Genomic DNA, 16,548 nt, shown 5'->3' with positions numbered 1-16,548 from the left:
CCCCTTATCCTTAAACTGTAACCCTTGGTTCTAGTTTTTCTTAGCACTGGAAACAACCTACCTGCATCTAGTCTGTCTAAACCTTTAAGAATTTTATATGTTTCTATAAGATTCCCCCTTCAATCTTCTAAATTCCAGAGAATACAAGCCTAGTCTATCCAGCCTTTCTTCATATGCAAGCCCTTCCATCCCTGGTATCAGTCTAGTGAACCTTCTCTGCACCCCCCCCCCCCCCATGGTGAGGATGTCCTTCCTCAGATAAGGAGACGAAAACTGCACCCAGTACTCCAGATGTGGTCTCACCAAGGCCCTGTACAGCTGTAGCAGGGTCTCTGTACTCCTGTACTCAAATCCTCTTGCTGTGAATGCCAACATAGCATTCACCTTCCTCACCACCTGCTGCACCTACAGGCCCACTTTCAATGACAATGTGAAGGGAGGCAGGTTTAGGGGAGAAATCAGGGTTGTTTCATTTTATTTAGTTTTATACAGAGAGTTGTGGGTGCATGGAATGCATTGCCAGGGATGGTGGTGGAGGCTGAAACAATGGGGGCATTGGCTTGGGAATGTATGGCTATGTGCCTATGCATGGCTGAAAGAAAAATAGAGGGTCACAAGACAGAGAGGGTTTCAGGTTTTTTTTTAGAGAGAGAGAGATCAGCTCAACATTATGGGCTGAAGAACATGCACTGTGCTCTATATTCTAATCAAGAATGAGGGACGAACAACAGAAGAGGCTCAAGGACAATTTGATTTGCACCCATCAGGGTGAAGAGAGTAAGAGGTTAGTAGGACTTAAGAAGCAGGGAGGAGCAGCCAACCTGGACCCACATTATGGAGGCACAAGAGAGACTGCAGGCGCTGGAATCTGGGGCAAGACACAATCTGCTGGAGCAACTCGGAGGGTTGAACAGCTTCAGTGGTGGAAAAAGAACAGTCAGTGTTTCAAGCCAGAATGCAAAGAAAGGTTTCAGCCTGAAACACTGACAACTCTTTGCTTCTCATTGATGCTGTCAACCCACTGAGTTTCTCCAGGGGATTGTGCTTTGGGACCCATGATCTTCTGAATTGGCACCATGAGCTCTGGCCTCACCACTTCAGGGGATGCCTTTGAGATTGCAACTTTGGACTTTGCTCATGGGACATGGCCTGAGTGTTTCGAGATGAGCTCTGAAAATAAATGCCCTCCAATGGTGATGAAGGACCATCCATACATTCCCAAGCCAAGCAGCGAACCTGCTGGCAATGGTGCTTCGTGTGCCTGCTGCCCTTATCCTTCCACGTATTCAAGATCACAGAGCGCTGCCAGAATAGTTGGCCAAGTAACTGCAATGAATTTGGCAAGTGGACAATACTTAATTGGGCGACAATGTTCTAGCAATGAAGGGACTGAATGGTTAGTGTGGTGGATAGGTTGCTTATCAAGTGAGCACCAGCTTAATCCTAGAAGGTGGTGAGCTTGTCAGTGTTGAAGCTGCACTCATTCAAACAAGATCTACTCACAAAAAGATGCACTGAAATTCCACCCATTCACAACCTACTTTGGAGGAGGGTCGTTGGTAGTTTGTCCCCAGCGATTTTCCTCTGTTGTATCTTTTCCCCAATTTCATGTTTGGCCTGGGGAAGAGGAAATGGGAAAAGCTTCTTCTTGTCTGAGAAAGGGGATATATGTGAATCTGTAGGGGTCATTGACTATGTCTGATGCTACCTCCTCGACATCGGGGAGACTGGATGCAGATTGGGAGATCATCTTCTTGAGTATCTGTGCTCTGTCAACAGCAAGGAACTACCAGTGGACAACCACTTCAATTTCACACACCATTTCCATACGGACATGTCGGTCCATGGAATCGTGTACTGCCAAACTGAGGCCACCCGCCAAATGGAGGAATATCTTATATTTGGAAACTGCAGTCTCCAAGGACATGGCATCAATATCAACTGCCAATTTCTGTAAAGCCTCTTTCCTGATCTCTCTCATTCACTACCCCTCTGTCTCCTTTCTGCCAGCTCTCCAACCCCGTCTGCTATCAGACAGCTACCCTCTCCCCATTTCTACTTCCTCCTCTTCTACCCTCTTATTTGTTAGACTCCCCCTTCTCTCTCTCATCTTTCTCCCTCCCCCACTATTTTAATCAGGCCACTGCCTGAGTTTCCGCAAACCCACCGAAGATCTCAGGCCTGCAACGTTTCCCTCAACTTCCTATGCAGTCTGTGTGACTTGCTGAGTTTCACCAGCACTCTCCTGCATTGCACTGTGTCCCAGCATCTGCAGATTTTATTGTTTAACTTCTTTTCTTTCCCCGGGTTGTGTGGTGCTTGCACTAATGCCGGCTAGAGGAGAAACATTGCTCAGAACACCAGGCATTTTCCAAACCCTTTTGTGAACAAGCCTGATCTGGAATATTCTCCCACAAGGGTGGTAGATATAGATTTAATCTTCACGTTCCAAAGAGAATTAACACATTCAAAAGAGAATAAAACCACATGATTGTTTTTTTGCAGTTTCAAAGAGTGGGGAAGAGACAGCAAATGGAATTGTCTGGGTCAGCCATCTCAACCTTTTCTTGGCTCTGGCCAATGTGTATGGATCCCTTTCCCAATTAAGTTTTGCTGATTCCCCCCACCCCACACTTCTCTCCTACTGCCTACATAAAATAACAAAAAAAATTTATGGTTTAAATCCATCACTCCCCTTAAAAGTGCTGTGGTCCCCAGAAAGGCTGTATGGATTCCATTGAGAATGCCAGTCTAGATGGCTCATCCAGGGGATGGCATGGCAGAATGGGAAGAATAGAACAATACAGCTCAGGTCAAGCCCTTCAGCCCATAATGTTGTGCAGACCCATATATATCTACCAAAAAAAAACTAAACCCTCCCTACCTTATCCATGTGTCTAAGAGTCTCTTAAATGTCCCTAATGTTTCAGCCTCACCATCACCCCTGGCAAGGCATTCCATGCACCCACAACTCTGTGAAAAAATACTTACCCCTGACATCTCCCCTAAACTTCCTCCCTTCATTTTTTGTACAGATTTCCTCTGGTGTTAACTGCTCCCATCTTGGGAAAAAAAGACAGTTGCTCTCGACCTTATCTATGCCATGAATGCTCCATATCCATACTGTAAGCATTTGGTTTTGTCAAATAATCTCCAACTGAATTTTTAGTCCGAAAAACACAGCAAATGCAGAGGGAGGAGGAACTCAGTGGCATAATGAGCGATACAGTTAGCACAAAAATGCTATTAAAGCACCAGAGCCCTGGGTTCAAATCTGGCACCGTCTGTAAGGAATTTGTATGTTTTCACCATGACCACATGAGTTATCACTAGGTACTCAGGTTTCCTCCAACGTTCCAAGGACACATGGTGTTTGAAGGTTAATTAGTGTATTTGTGCGACATGGATTCCTGGGTCAGAAGGGCCTGTTACTGCACTGTATCCATAATTTTTTTTTAAATTAAATCCTTTGGATACTTGCAATCTCCCTTTCCCACTTTAGCCTTGATAAAGTGTCCCAACCCAAAACATTGACTGTTTCTCTCCATGGATTCTGTCGAGTCCCTCTCATTGTTTGCTTCAGACAGAGAATCACATTGGTAATGAAAGTTTTGGCACGGTGTCTACATAACAGCCAGGATGAGATGGCTTCAAAATTCATTGCAGCTGCTACTCTTGGGGTTAATACTGATTAACATCTCTTCAATGCAAGCAAATCATTTTGCAATAATTGCCATCAAAAACAGAAAGAAAATAAAGAATGCAAATAAATTATTGGGAGTGGTAGTACTGAAACAGAAAAACATTCATGGAGTATTTGACAGGGAAATTCTTGACAGGGCCTTCTGGGATTCCCTTCTTTCATATCTCTGATCCTGCAAATCCCTTGCCTTTTTTGAGGAACCTGCTCACTGATGACACGGTGTTACAGCACCTCTGTGCTGCTGCCTCACACCTCCAGGGTTTGATCCTGACCTCAGCTGTTGTCCGAGTCGAGTTTACGCACTCTCCCTTTGACTGAGCGGGTTTCCTCCAACATCCCGAAGACATGGGTTGGTAGCTTAAATAGCTGCTGTGGATCACCTAGAGGGAGGAAGCAGGAGAAGCAATGGGGGCACAAGAGAGAATCAGTTTCAGGGGAAGTAAGTGAGAGAATGGGATTGATGGGGTTGCCCTCATCGAATCGATGGAGTGAATGGTCTCCAACATGTCCTAGACCAACCACATTGACATTATGACCAAGAAATCGCATCAATTATTCTATTTTATCAGAACCTGAGGAAATTCAGCACCTGCCCAAGGTTTCGTTGCAGATTCAGCATCGTGACACATCCTGTCCCCAGATGCATCGCAGTTTGGTGCAGTAACTGCAACGTGTTGTAAATGCAGCTCAAGCTGTAACACAAAACCACCTCCTGTCCATCAGCACAGATTACAGGTTTATTGTCAGAATACATACATCACATCACATGCAATCCTGAGATTCCTTTTCCTGTGGGAACGGCAGAATTACCACTAATTGGTAGTGCAAAAAAAACTGTACTCAACATACACATGTAAACAAATAAAGAAATGTAAATAAACTGACTGTGTAATACAAAGAGAAAAAAAATCAATAAAGTGCAAAAGTAAGAGTCTTTAAAGGAGTCCCTGATTACGTTTGTCGTTGAGGAGTCTGTTGGTGGAGGGGCGCCGTTCCTGAACCTGGTGGTGCAAGTTTTGGGGCACCTGTACCCATTTCCTGATGGTAGCAGCGAGAACAGAGCGTTTTCTGGGTGGTGTGGATCCTTGACAATTGCTGTGGTGCTTTCCGACAGCAACGTTCCCTGTAGATGTTCCAGATGGTGGAGAAGATTTGCACGTGATGTCCTGGACTGTGTCCACTACCTTTTGCAGGGCTTTCCACTCAGGGTTATGTATGTCCCCATATCAGACTGTGATGCACACTTTCCATCATACATCTGTAGAAATTTTCCAGGGTTTCTGGTGTCATACCAAACCTCTGCAAATTCCTGAGGAATTCCTGTCTTAAGAAAGCTGCAAACATCCCATCCTTCCCACCTCAACTCCCTTTTACATCAGGCTTGAAAATACAAACCTCCACATTCAAGGACAGTTTCTTCCCTGCTGTTATCAGACTCTTACAATGCCCTCCATAATATTTGGGACAAATACACTTTTTTCCTTTATTTCCCCCTGTGCTCCACAGTTTTAAATTAGTAACCAGACAATTTCTATGTAATTCAAGTGCACATTCCAGATTTTATTCAAGGTTATTTGTATGCATTTAGTTTTGAACTTTTTATACATAGTCCCCTCATTTCAGGGCACCATAATGTTTGGGCCATATGGCTTCACAGGAGTTTGTGAGTACTCTTGACATTTTGAAGCCCAATTCCACTTGCTAACCTTAGTAAGGAGCTTGTTGAGTGGATCACGAAGTTTCTACATCTCCAGTATTATGACTAATACGACCCAAGAATGAACGTAGTGTGATCACATCTGTGTATGCCTGATAGCATCAATGTTTGTTTTGTGGACCTGCTTCATTTGTTGAATTGCTTTGTTGGTGCAGGTATAAGAGAGCTAGGCTTGCTTCTAAGCTTTTGATCATCTTTGTAATCTGTAGATTACATTTTTCCACATGAGGATCAGAAAGTCAAATAAGCCATTATGGGGCTAAAAACAAGAATAAACCTTAGGATTACCAAAATCAACAGTTTGGAACATCATTAAGAAGAGGGTACTGGTGAGCTCAGTAATGGCAAAGGGACAGGTATTCCATGGAAGATCTCCACTGGTGATGACAGAAGAATTCTCATCATAATGAAGAAACATCCCCAAACTTATGTCCGACAGATCAGAAGCACTCTCTAGGAGGCAGGTGTGGACGTGTAAATGACAACTGTCCGCAGAAGACTTCATGAACAGAAATACAGAGGCTACACGACACAAACTGTGGCTTTTCACCTTAGGCAGTTCCTTTCCACCTCCACACTTTGCTCTTGCCATCACTGATATAGATTAATCCTGGTCTCATCTGTCCACGAGACCTTTTTCTGGAATTCTTTTATATACTTCTTGGCAGACGGTAATCTGGCCGCCCTTTCTGCGGCTAATCTTGCAGTGCAGCCTCTGTATTTCTGCAGACCCCTCGCTGGCAAAAAAATGATGCCTTTCCACTATTTTGAACTGTACTTTTACCTTGACCTTTCACCATTCTTGTAACTTTCTCTATAGTGTGCGCTATTTAAATTATTGTAACACGATTCCCTACTTAGTCATTTATTAATTATTGCACTGCCTGAATCAGAATTTATTGTCATGAACAAGTCTCGAAATTCGGTGTTTGCAGCAATATCATATTATAAACATCTTACAACAATAAATATTTTAAAAACTTAATAGTGCAGGAAAAGTAAAGCGGTGTCTTTGGTTCATTGATTATTCACGAATCTGATGGCAGCGGGGAAGAAGCTGTCCTTGTGCCATTGAGTGCTCGTCTTTAGTCTCCTGTACCTTTTTCCCCATGGTAGCAGAGTGAAGAGGGCATGGCCTGGGTGGTGGTGGGGGTCTTTGAGGAGAGAGGCTGTTTTTTTAATACACTGCCTCATGTATATGTCCTCGATGGAGTGAAGACACCCTGCTGCATGAGTTGATTTGCCTGGATAGCACACAAATCAAAGCCCTTAACTCTATCCTAGTAGAGGTGGCATTAAATAATTCAATTCAGTCTTTGAACATAGAACATTACCATAATTAGAGACCCTTCACCCCACAATGTTGTGCTGTAATATATAACTAAAAAGAAAATTATACCCTCCCCACCTTATAACCCTCTATTTTTCTTTCATCCATTTCTATGAGTCCCTTAAATTCCCCTATTGATCGAGCCTCCACCAGCACCCCTGGCAATGCATTCAGGCACTACAACCCCTAATGTCTCCCCTAAACTTTCCTCGCTTAACTTTGTACATATCTCCTCTCATGTTTTCTTCTCCTGCTCTGCGATAAAAAAGGAGCTGACTGTCTACCTTATCTATGCCTCTCATAATCTTGCAGACCTTGAAGTCCCCTCTAAGCTCTAAACTTGCCTCAGAAGATATTTTCCAATTGAGGCAACATCCTCATAAATCTCCTCTGCACCCTCTCCATAGCTTCTACATCCTTCCTGTAATGAGGCGACCAGAACTGAACACAATATTCCAAGAGTAGTTCAACTGGAGATTTACCGAGCTGCAGAGCTATACTGTGAATGTGTCCCAAAGTGGATGCTGATATTTGACTGATTGGCTTCCACATGCTATCTTGGAACATTTTTCCCATGTTAGAGGTATTGGAGCGCAAGCACACTTTATTCAGATGATTCAGCTTTTATAAAGTCTTGTGATTGGGATGGAGAGTTCTGGACTAAACAGACAGGTGAAAGAGGCAATGTCATTTTGTGTTTATGACTTCTCTGAGCAATTAACCTCCACAACAGCAGATGCTCTTCACAAATGTATTTCCCACAATGCTTTGCTGAGTGACATTTGGGCTGAACATATGGAGATGCAGTGGAAAGAATCACCAAAGCGAGCGCACAAGTCCTTATAATAGATTGCAGAATACGTGAGCAGTATTATTCCAAGATATGCCAGTACCGATAGAATGAGGAAGCCCAGTTCCTTACAAAAACACCCATAAAAATATAGAACACTAGAGCATAGAAACAGGCTGTTAGGCCCATCTATCCATCCTAAATTATTATTCTGCCTAGTCCCTTCGATCTGTCTGCACTTGGATCATAGCCCTCCATACCCCTCCAATCCATGAACCTGTCCAAATTTTTCTTAAATGTCAAAATCGAATCTGCATCCACTACTTCCGCTTGCAGCTCATTCCTCACTGTCACCACTCGCTGCGTAAAGAAGTTCTCCCTCATTTGCCCCTTCAACATTTCCCCTTTCACCCTCAACACATGTCCTCTTGCTCTTGTATCGGTGGGAAAAGCCTGCTTGCATTTCTTCAATCTGTAGCCTTCATAATTTTAAATATCTCTCTCAAATCTCCCCTCATTCTCTGATGCTCCAGGGAATAAAATTTAACCTATTTAACCTTCACCTGTAACTCACCTCCTAAAGTCTTGGTAACATCTTTGAAAATCTTCTCTGCTCTCTTTCAATCTTCCTGATATCTTTCCTGTAGTTAGGTGACCAAAACTGTACACAATACTCCAGATCTGGCCTCACCAATGTCTTATACAACTTGACCATAACATCCCAACTCCTATGCTCGATATCTTTTGGACATCATTATTGCGATTATGAGAGGGAGAGGGCTCTCAATAACAGGAATAGACCTAGAGATCTGAACGCATGGTCTAGATTTGTGAGTTCAAATCCTACCACAGCAGATAGCGCAATTCAAGCAAGTAAATAGATCTGCCATTTAATGCTAATTTAAATAAAAACTAGTGGATTTGGGATTTTTTAAAAATAAAAATATGCTTCGCTAATCTGCTCTCCTTAAAGAAATCCGCAGAGAAATGGGAAGAATTGGTGTGGGCACTTAAAATGTGGTCAGACTGGTACTTCGAGAGCCATTACCTGCAGGGTTCATAGAGCAAGAAGGTGGAATAAGGCTCGATACAAACCAACAAATTTATGGTGGGCCAAACTTTCTCCTTCTGTTTTGTAAGTTCTGACATCATGCCTGATCCAGTCCAGCCTATATGTTACTCTAGAGCAGGGGTGGCCAACCTTTTAATTTTTAATTTAGACATACAGCACGGTATCAGGCCATTTTGACTCACGTGTCCGTGCCACCCAATTACCTGCACCCCTGTAATGCACACATGGGCCAAAATGGCCTGTAACCATGTTGTATGTCGAAATTAAAAATTAAAAGATTGGCCACCCCTGGTGTAGACCTACCTTGATGGTTGATTCTTAATTTTAGTGTAAATGGATGCACAGCACAGACTGTGGCTGAAAGGTCTGTATAGGGTAACCACTGAAACAAGCTGAGGAAATGATAGGCTTTAATACACAGAAGAACCTTGCTGGCCCAGATCCCAGGATAGGAATGGCGTCAAGGTAAAGGTGGCTCGACCTTTATGGCCCAGGACCACAGGGGAGGAGTCAAAGGGTATGAGTTACCCGTTGGCGGGCCAGCTCCATATATACATCTAACAATGATAACTATATACAATGGAGTAAACATATTACCACAGTCTGTTTCTGTGAGTCATTGACCTCTCTGTTCAGGGCAATTCGATCTTGACATTAAATGTTGGTATGGCCAGTGATATCCACATTCCATGAATGAATGAATAAATAACACCCAGGTGTTTCTAAACCCCATCTGATCTGTTCAGGGAAAGTTGTTGGTGCCACAACTACCCACCATATCAAGTAGTTTGTACAAGCTGACATCATTCCCCATGAGCATTGTGGGGCAATTTAGACCACAATATCCCTGCTGTCATTTTACGACGGGCATCCTGGGTCAACCTGATCTCCCCAATGCAATGCCAGATTGGGACCCAGAGCAAATTTATCTTTTGGCAACACCCCCACCTCCCTCCCCCCCCCCCCCAATCCTGATACCCTTCCCCAACACCTGACCTCAGAACTCAATCTCCTGATTCTCTACTGCACCAAGGCCCCAACTGGAGGTCTTAATCCAAACCCTCTTACATCTCACAGCCCAGGATAGATGTTACAGACTCAACGGTCACCACCCATCCAAACCCAGTGCTCCAACTGCACCCAACCTGGGCCACCAGCCATCCAAACCCAGTACCCCAACTGAACCCAGCCTGGGATCAGACCCCCAGTGGCAGATCTTTCTTTACCAAATTCAGTAACTTTCCATTAAAAACTGGATTCAAAATTGGCTCTTTTTAATCATTATTGATTATAACTACTGTTAGGACACTTATCAGATCAGTTACCACATTGCGACAGAATTATTAAATGGCAATGATGGGGATTTTAGTCCCCAGTGCCTTGTGGTTTTGAAGAGTTTCTGAGTAACTACGTCAGCTTTTGTAACCAACATCCTTTTATCAGTGACCCATTAGACAGGATTCCACCAATTCTGAATTATCTGCCACCTGAACCAGGTACATACGAATGGTGCAGACACTCGCTGCACAGTTAATGGTGGAGTTTCCTTATGTAACCGCTGGAATCCCCTGCCCTTTCAGAGCAATGTCGCTTTTCAGGACCAGCTGCGTTTTCGAAGCATGTGGATAATCAGCTTTAGCCAGGAAGCAGTATCTACTGATCCCAGAACACAGCCCTCTTTATTCTAATCATTGTGCAGTTATGCCACTGCTACATTATTGTGTTGCAGCCCTTGCTAAATGCCTCTGATAAGAGTGTTGGAAAGGTCAGAGAACAGGCACTTTCTGATCATCCTGATTGCTGCAAGGGGAGGACTTGAAACGGGGGTTGCCTTCTCTCCCAGCCATGATATGCAACAGAGCAAGGGAGTAAAATAAAACCATGCTACAAGACTAGAGTCCCGTTCCCCGCCCCACCCCCCCACCCCGCCCAGCAGAGAGCAGAAAAGTAGAGCCCAAAGATCAGTGGTGGAAGGAGTTTACGTTTCTGCCTAGGGCAGTGAGATGGTTCTTCTGCGAGCAGACTGGCAGGTCATCTCTAACATTCACAGCCATGTAAAGAGCAATACTGAAGAGAGAAGGAATGCAATGAAAAGGAAGACCCAAACAAAAGCAGATAGCACTTTTATGGGTCAGTGCAGGAGCCTGATGGCTGCAGGGAAGATAAGCATCCCTAAGCCTCTTGGTGTGCGCTTTCACACACTTAATCCATACCCACCCCCCGCCCCCGCCGCCAATGAGAGGAAAAGAGAATGGGTCTGGGGTTTGGTGGGTCCTTCAGAGATGTTGGCCACCTTTCCTTAGCAGGTGGAGATGTAGATGGAGCCCATGGATGGGGATGGAAGTTTGTGTGATGTCCTGAGCTACATTCACCACCTTCTGGAGCTTCTTTTGATCATGAGCAGGTTCGTTTCCGCTGGTGCCCCCTGTAGATGTTGTTTAGATTTGCCAAACTCACTCTCTTCCAAGAAAGAAGATGAGAAAATTTTAGCAGTACAGCATCGCAGAAAACAGAGCCGCTGCCTCAGACCACCAGAGACCCGGGTTCAATCCCGACTTCTGGTACTCTCTGTGTTGAGTTTGCCTATTCTCCCTATCGCTGCGTGTACTTCCTCTAGGTGCTTGAGCTTCCTCCCACATCCAAAAAAATGCACTGTTAGTAGGTTAAATGACATTTTAAATTGACCCAGTGTAGAAGCAAGTGGTCAAATCTTGGAGTTTGGGGAAAAAACAGGAAAAAATGGGATTAAAACTGGAATAATGTAAGTAGCTAGTTAGTCATCAGCTGAGATGAAATGGACCAAAGAGCCTGTTTCCATGATGTATCTCTCTGTGGCTGAATGACTGGTGACCGTCAGAAAGGATTAAATTGGAAGCATTTAAAATGTACCAGAGTGAGCTTTTGAAGAACCATAACCTGGCTCCATGGACCAAGAGCTGGCAAGTAAGGGTCAGCATCAAAGCCTTTGTGGCCACATGAAGATGGGCTGAATGGCTTCCACAAAAGCATTGCTTTTCTTCCAAATTCAACGCAAAGCTTTCATTAATCCAGCCTCTTGAGGTGAAGCTCATGTCAGACTTTTCGCTTTGTAAACCTGAGCCCATAATCAGTCATTTATACCAGTGGTCTTCAACCTTTGCCACTGGTGCTCTGTTATTAGTAAAAGTTTACTTAAGGTGGTATGTGAGAGGGAACGGAAGGTTGAGAATCACTGCTCCACACCCAATTGTTATTAAAATATTTTGCTTGATAAAAATGCAATAGGGAATATTTAAGGTGGTATGTGTCTCCGCTCCATCCTCAACATCCATTGGAGCGCTTTCATCCCTAACGTCGAAGTACTCGAGATGGCAGAGGTCGACAGCATCGAGTCCACGCTGCTGAAGATCCAGCTGCGCTGGGTGGGTCACGTCTCCAGAATGGAGGACCATCGCCTTCCCAAGATCGTGTTATATGGCGAGCTCTCCACTGGCCACCGTGACAGAGGTGCACCAAAGAAAAGGTACAAGGACTGCCTAAAGAAATCTCTTGGTGCCTGCCACATTGACCACCCCCAGTGGGCTGATCTCGCCTCAAACCGTGCATCTTGGCGCCTCACAGTTTGGCGGGCAGCAACCTCCTTTAAAGAAGACCGCAGAGCCCACCTCACTGACAAAAGGCAAAGGAGGAAAAACCCAACACCCAACCCCAACCAACCAATTTTCCCCTGCAGCCGCTGCAACCGTGTCTGCCTGTCCCGCATCGGACTTGTCAGGTACAAACGAGCCTGCAGCTGACGTGAACTTTTACCCCCTCCATAAATCTTCGTCTGCGAAGCCAAGCCAAAGATGTGAGTGGAAATAAAAAGTTTGAAAACCATTGATTTATGCCAATATAAAGGCAGGATGTTGCCTAGTCTACTGTCTGATGGGATTTTTTTTTAAAAAAACACTCTGTACTTGGACTAACATCGAATTATAGTTTGCTCGTTTTTTTTACTAGGCTTAAAATCATGAGTTTGCTTTCTTGATCTGGAAAGATTTCAGTGCTTGTTCAACACTTCAATGGTTCTCTTGCATCTCAAGTGTAATTATAACTTTTAGTATCTCATAAACAGCCTTTGGTTTAAATATTATTAATTTATTCAAACATTTTCCACCTTAACTGAGACTGAGAGGATTGAGTCTGTCTATAAAGAGTTAATGAGCGTCTGAATATACATCCCTCCAGCTAACAGTAAACAGCAAATACAGCAGCAGATTAATCTCACTAGCCCGGCATGTAGAAAAATGTGACAAATGCAAGTTAGTTAATTTTTATAGCGGCTGTAATTTTGTAGAACACGGTTTATAATCCATACACCCATCATATTAAAGTCATTGTGAAGAAAGCATGCCAGCACCTCTACTTCCTCAAGAGTTTGCGGAGGTTAAGTATGTCATCGGAAACCTTGGCGAAATTCTACAGATGTGCAGCGGAAAGTGTGCTGACCGGCTGCAAAACTCTGTTCTCATTGCTGCCATCGGGAAGGAGGTACAGGTGCCACAAGACTTGTACCACCAGATTCAGGAACAGTTGCTACCCCTCCACCCTCAGATTTTTGAACAATAGATTCATTCAGAGACTCATTTAAGGACCCAATATTACTCATTATTTATTACTGTATATTTATACCTTCATCTGCATTTGCACAGCGTGTTTACAGTTCTCTCTTTCTTTAAGTACTGTTTACAGTTAGTGGAATAGAAATTACTTAGCCTGACCCACAGATAAAGAATCTCAGGGTTGTATGTGATATCATGTATGTACTCTGAGAATAAATTTGAATGTAAATAATCAGATTTATTGTCAGAGTACATATATGACATCACATACATACAACCTTGAGGTTCTTTTTCCTGTGGGCCAGGCTGAATCACCACTTATTGGTAGTCCAAAAGTACTGTCTCAACATACACAAGTAGAAACAAATAAAGAAATGTAAACAAACAGTGCAATACAGAGAGGGGGAAAAAATCAATAAATTCCAAATGTAAGTCTTTAAATAAGTTCCTGATTGAGTTTGTTGTTGAGGAGTCTGATGGTGGAGGGGGAGCAGCTGTTCCCTGAACCTGGTGGGGCAAGTCTTGTGGCACCTGCACTTCTTTCCTGATGGTAGCAGCAAGAACAGAGTGTGTGCTGGGTGATGTGGATCCTTGATGATGGCTCCTGCTCTCTGATGGCAGCGTTCCCTGTGGATGTTATCGATGACGGGGAGGGTTTTGCCTGTGATTTTCTCCACTACCTTTTGCAGGGCTTTGCACTCGGGGATGTTGGTGTCCCCGTACCAGTCAGCACACTTTCCACCAAAATTTGCCAGGGTTTCCGGAGTCGTTCCAAATCTCCGCAAACTCCCAAGGAATTAGAGGCACTGACGTGTTTTCTTCACGATGGCGTTATTGTGTTGGGTCCTCCAAGATAATGAGACCCATTAACTTAAATTTGCTCACCCTTTCTTTTTTTTTTGAATATTTTATTTAAAATTTTCAAACATGTATTAGTATCCAAATACAGAAAATGTCAATCATATATTCAAATTAATTATACCTGCTACAAATTATACCCCAATAAACCCCACCAACCCCCTCCCCAAATAATAATCCCCAAAATAAAAGAAGAGAAAAAGATAGATAGAAAGATAAAGAGTGAGAAAAAGAAAAAACAAACTTGGTTATCAAAATATCATCACCATTTACACAACTTTGCCTTCAATATCATTCTTTATTATTCCAAGGGGTTAGGACGATTTCATGAGAATCGTGCACCTCTGGTTTCCAAATAATCTTTGTGTAAGATGTAAACAGATGTTTGCAACATATTGAAATGTTCCATGTGTGTTTGTGTGTGCTTTATTCCAGGTTCCTCATCTATTACCTCTCCAGTAGATACAGCAGAGCCAAGATGTCCTCGTTCTCGATCAGGGAAAGGACCTTGGAGAAAGGTGACAGTCGCGTGAACCTTCTGAGGCTGCCTGGTCAGACTCCGACTGCAGCTGCACTGAGTAGAACAGATGCCAGCAAGAGCTTGGGTCTCTACCCGCATGTCGAAGCGGAACTTCACGGCAAAGACCAAGAGCCAAGGATACCTGCCCCACCAGACCTTTGCAGCAAAAGAAAACAGATCGACTCTTTGGGGAGGGAGCTCTGCTAGATGAGTGGGAAGATGAAACTGCAAGGAAGTTTAAGCCTACCCAATATAAGAACTACAGTGTTTCCCCTGGAGAAGCAAGCACACAGAGGAGGGGATTGGGGTGGGTAGGGGAGATGGGGAGGTGGGAGAGAAAAATTAAAAGAATGAGAGAACAAGAAATATCATCAACACAAGACTTGTTGGCTAGGCTGCCACACTTATTAGAAATCAGAATCCTGCCCAAACTTGCAGAATCACTGAAAGCGCCAAAATAAATGCTGAAGGACAAAATTGCCATCGCACAAGGCAGCACCTAAATACAACTCTGGCACTTTGCACTTTTAGACCTGGTTAGATGTTTCAGTTAATCTCTCAGTTAACTGTTTCTTCACTTCCAAATATTATATTGAACTCCAGCAGTCTGTGCAGCTGAGACTGAACCTTATGAATGCACTTTATGTAAAAGAAATTACTTCATAACTTCAAAGATTTAACTCTTTTCTTCTGGGAATGTGTTTCTGTCCATCAGGTCCATACTAACACTAATTGAAAAAAAGGTTAATATGCCTCATGTTTTGCTTTTATTTTTCTCCCCCCACGTCTCAAACGTGTGGCTGTGCACTTCAAGTAAGATGGCCCTGTATGCCAGATGGGCACTTTCATGCCCGTAGGAGTGTTGGATCATTTCATTTCCTGCACAGGGGCCTCCAAATGCTTGCGCTGACTGCCACTGGACAAAGTGAGAGAAGCAACTGGGGAAGCTTGAACTAATCGGGCAGAGTTAGACCGCAGGAAGAGGAACCACAAATGCCTTCTTAATGATTCTCCTGGCAGTAGATGGGATATATTTTGCCATTTCCTATATATCTCAGTCACTGGTATACACTTCAGTTAATCTTTACTGCTGTTTAATACTTGCACATGATAAGGCCATTGTACCAAATGCTTGCCTGATTTTTAAGGAATTTGTTTAACCATGTGTCTGCAAGAATTTTTTGTTACACACATCCAATACAAAATTAGCATAGTGGTTTACATAACTAGGTTAATATCTGGAGACATGAACTGATTGAGTTGAAATTCCACAATGGGAATGAGGAATTTAACTTAAAAGTGATAAAATAAAAATCTGGCACTGTCATGTACCACTAAATTACCGACAATGTTGAAACCCAGGATCACTCCCAGCCAATCTGCCTTCTAGTTCAGAATTCTGAAATGCTGGCCTTGCCTGTGATCTTCCAATATCTCATGTTTTGATTAAAATAAAAGTAGAATCTAGCGTGGTGTATTATTCCCAGGTTAAAACTGCTGTGAATAATGTTTACACTTTACACTGAGTTGAGGCAGTCTCAGGGTTAAATATAACCTGGGCTTGAAGTTTCCTGTCTCAGTAGAGGAGAGAGTTTGCTCCCGATGTCATGAGCATTTTGCTAATGTCAAGATATTCCCCAAGTCTTCTCCCTGTCTCATTAGTATGCGGCCGATCTTAAAATGAGCCAAAATCAGCGTAAACAATTGAAGCCTAAGGGAAGTAGCAAACTCGTGCACTTCTTTAAGTATGCAAATTTTAACTTTCAACTCATTGAACGATTGTGTGCGCCCATTGGGCACACAGCAGGGTTAAGAACAAGCCCCAGGGGGAGGGTTCTCACTTTTTAAGGTGATTTATACAGGTGTCATAAGATTCCATTCAAAGAAACACCTTGATGAAAGGCTCAAACCTGGAACATTGGTTATATACCTTTATCTTTACTACACCGTGTGTCCTGCCGAGGTTCTCCAGCGT

At 43.4% G+C, this 16,548-nt stretch overlaps 1 protein-coding gene across 1 annotated transcript in view; it reads left to right on the top strand.

The window, feature by feature from the left end:
• The window catches only part of LOC138763988 (uncharacterized), a 326,058-nt gene extending 310,018 nt beyond the window's left edge, over window positions 1–16,040 (top strand). Inside the window, exon 5 of the mRNA XM_069939114.1 lies at window positions 14,489–16,040. Coding sequence (XP_069795215.1) covers window positions 14,489–14,780 — 292 coding nt within the window. The 3' untranslated portion in view covers window positions 14,781–16,040. The remainder of the gene's footprint in view (window positions 1–14,488) is intronic.
• Window positions 16,041–16,548: the final 508 nt, after the last annotated feature.

The sequence above is a fragment of the Narcine bancroftii genome, chromosome 5 (assembly GCF_036971445.1).
Source record: "Narcine bancroftii isolate sNarBan1 chromosome 5, sNarBan1.hap1, whole genome shotgun sequence".
NCBI lineage: Eukaryota > Metazoa > Chordata > Chondrichthyes > Torpediniformes > Narcinidae > Narcine > Narcine bancroftii.
This window is presented reverse-complemented; position numbering and strand designations above follow the sequence as displayed.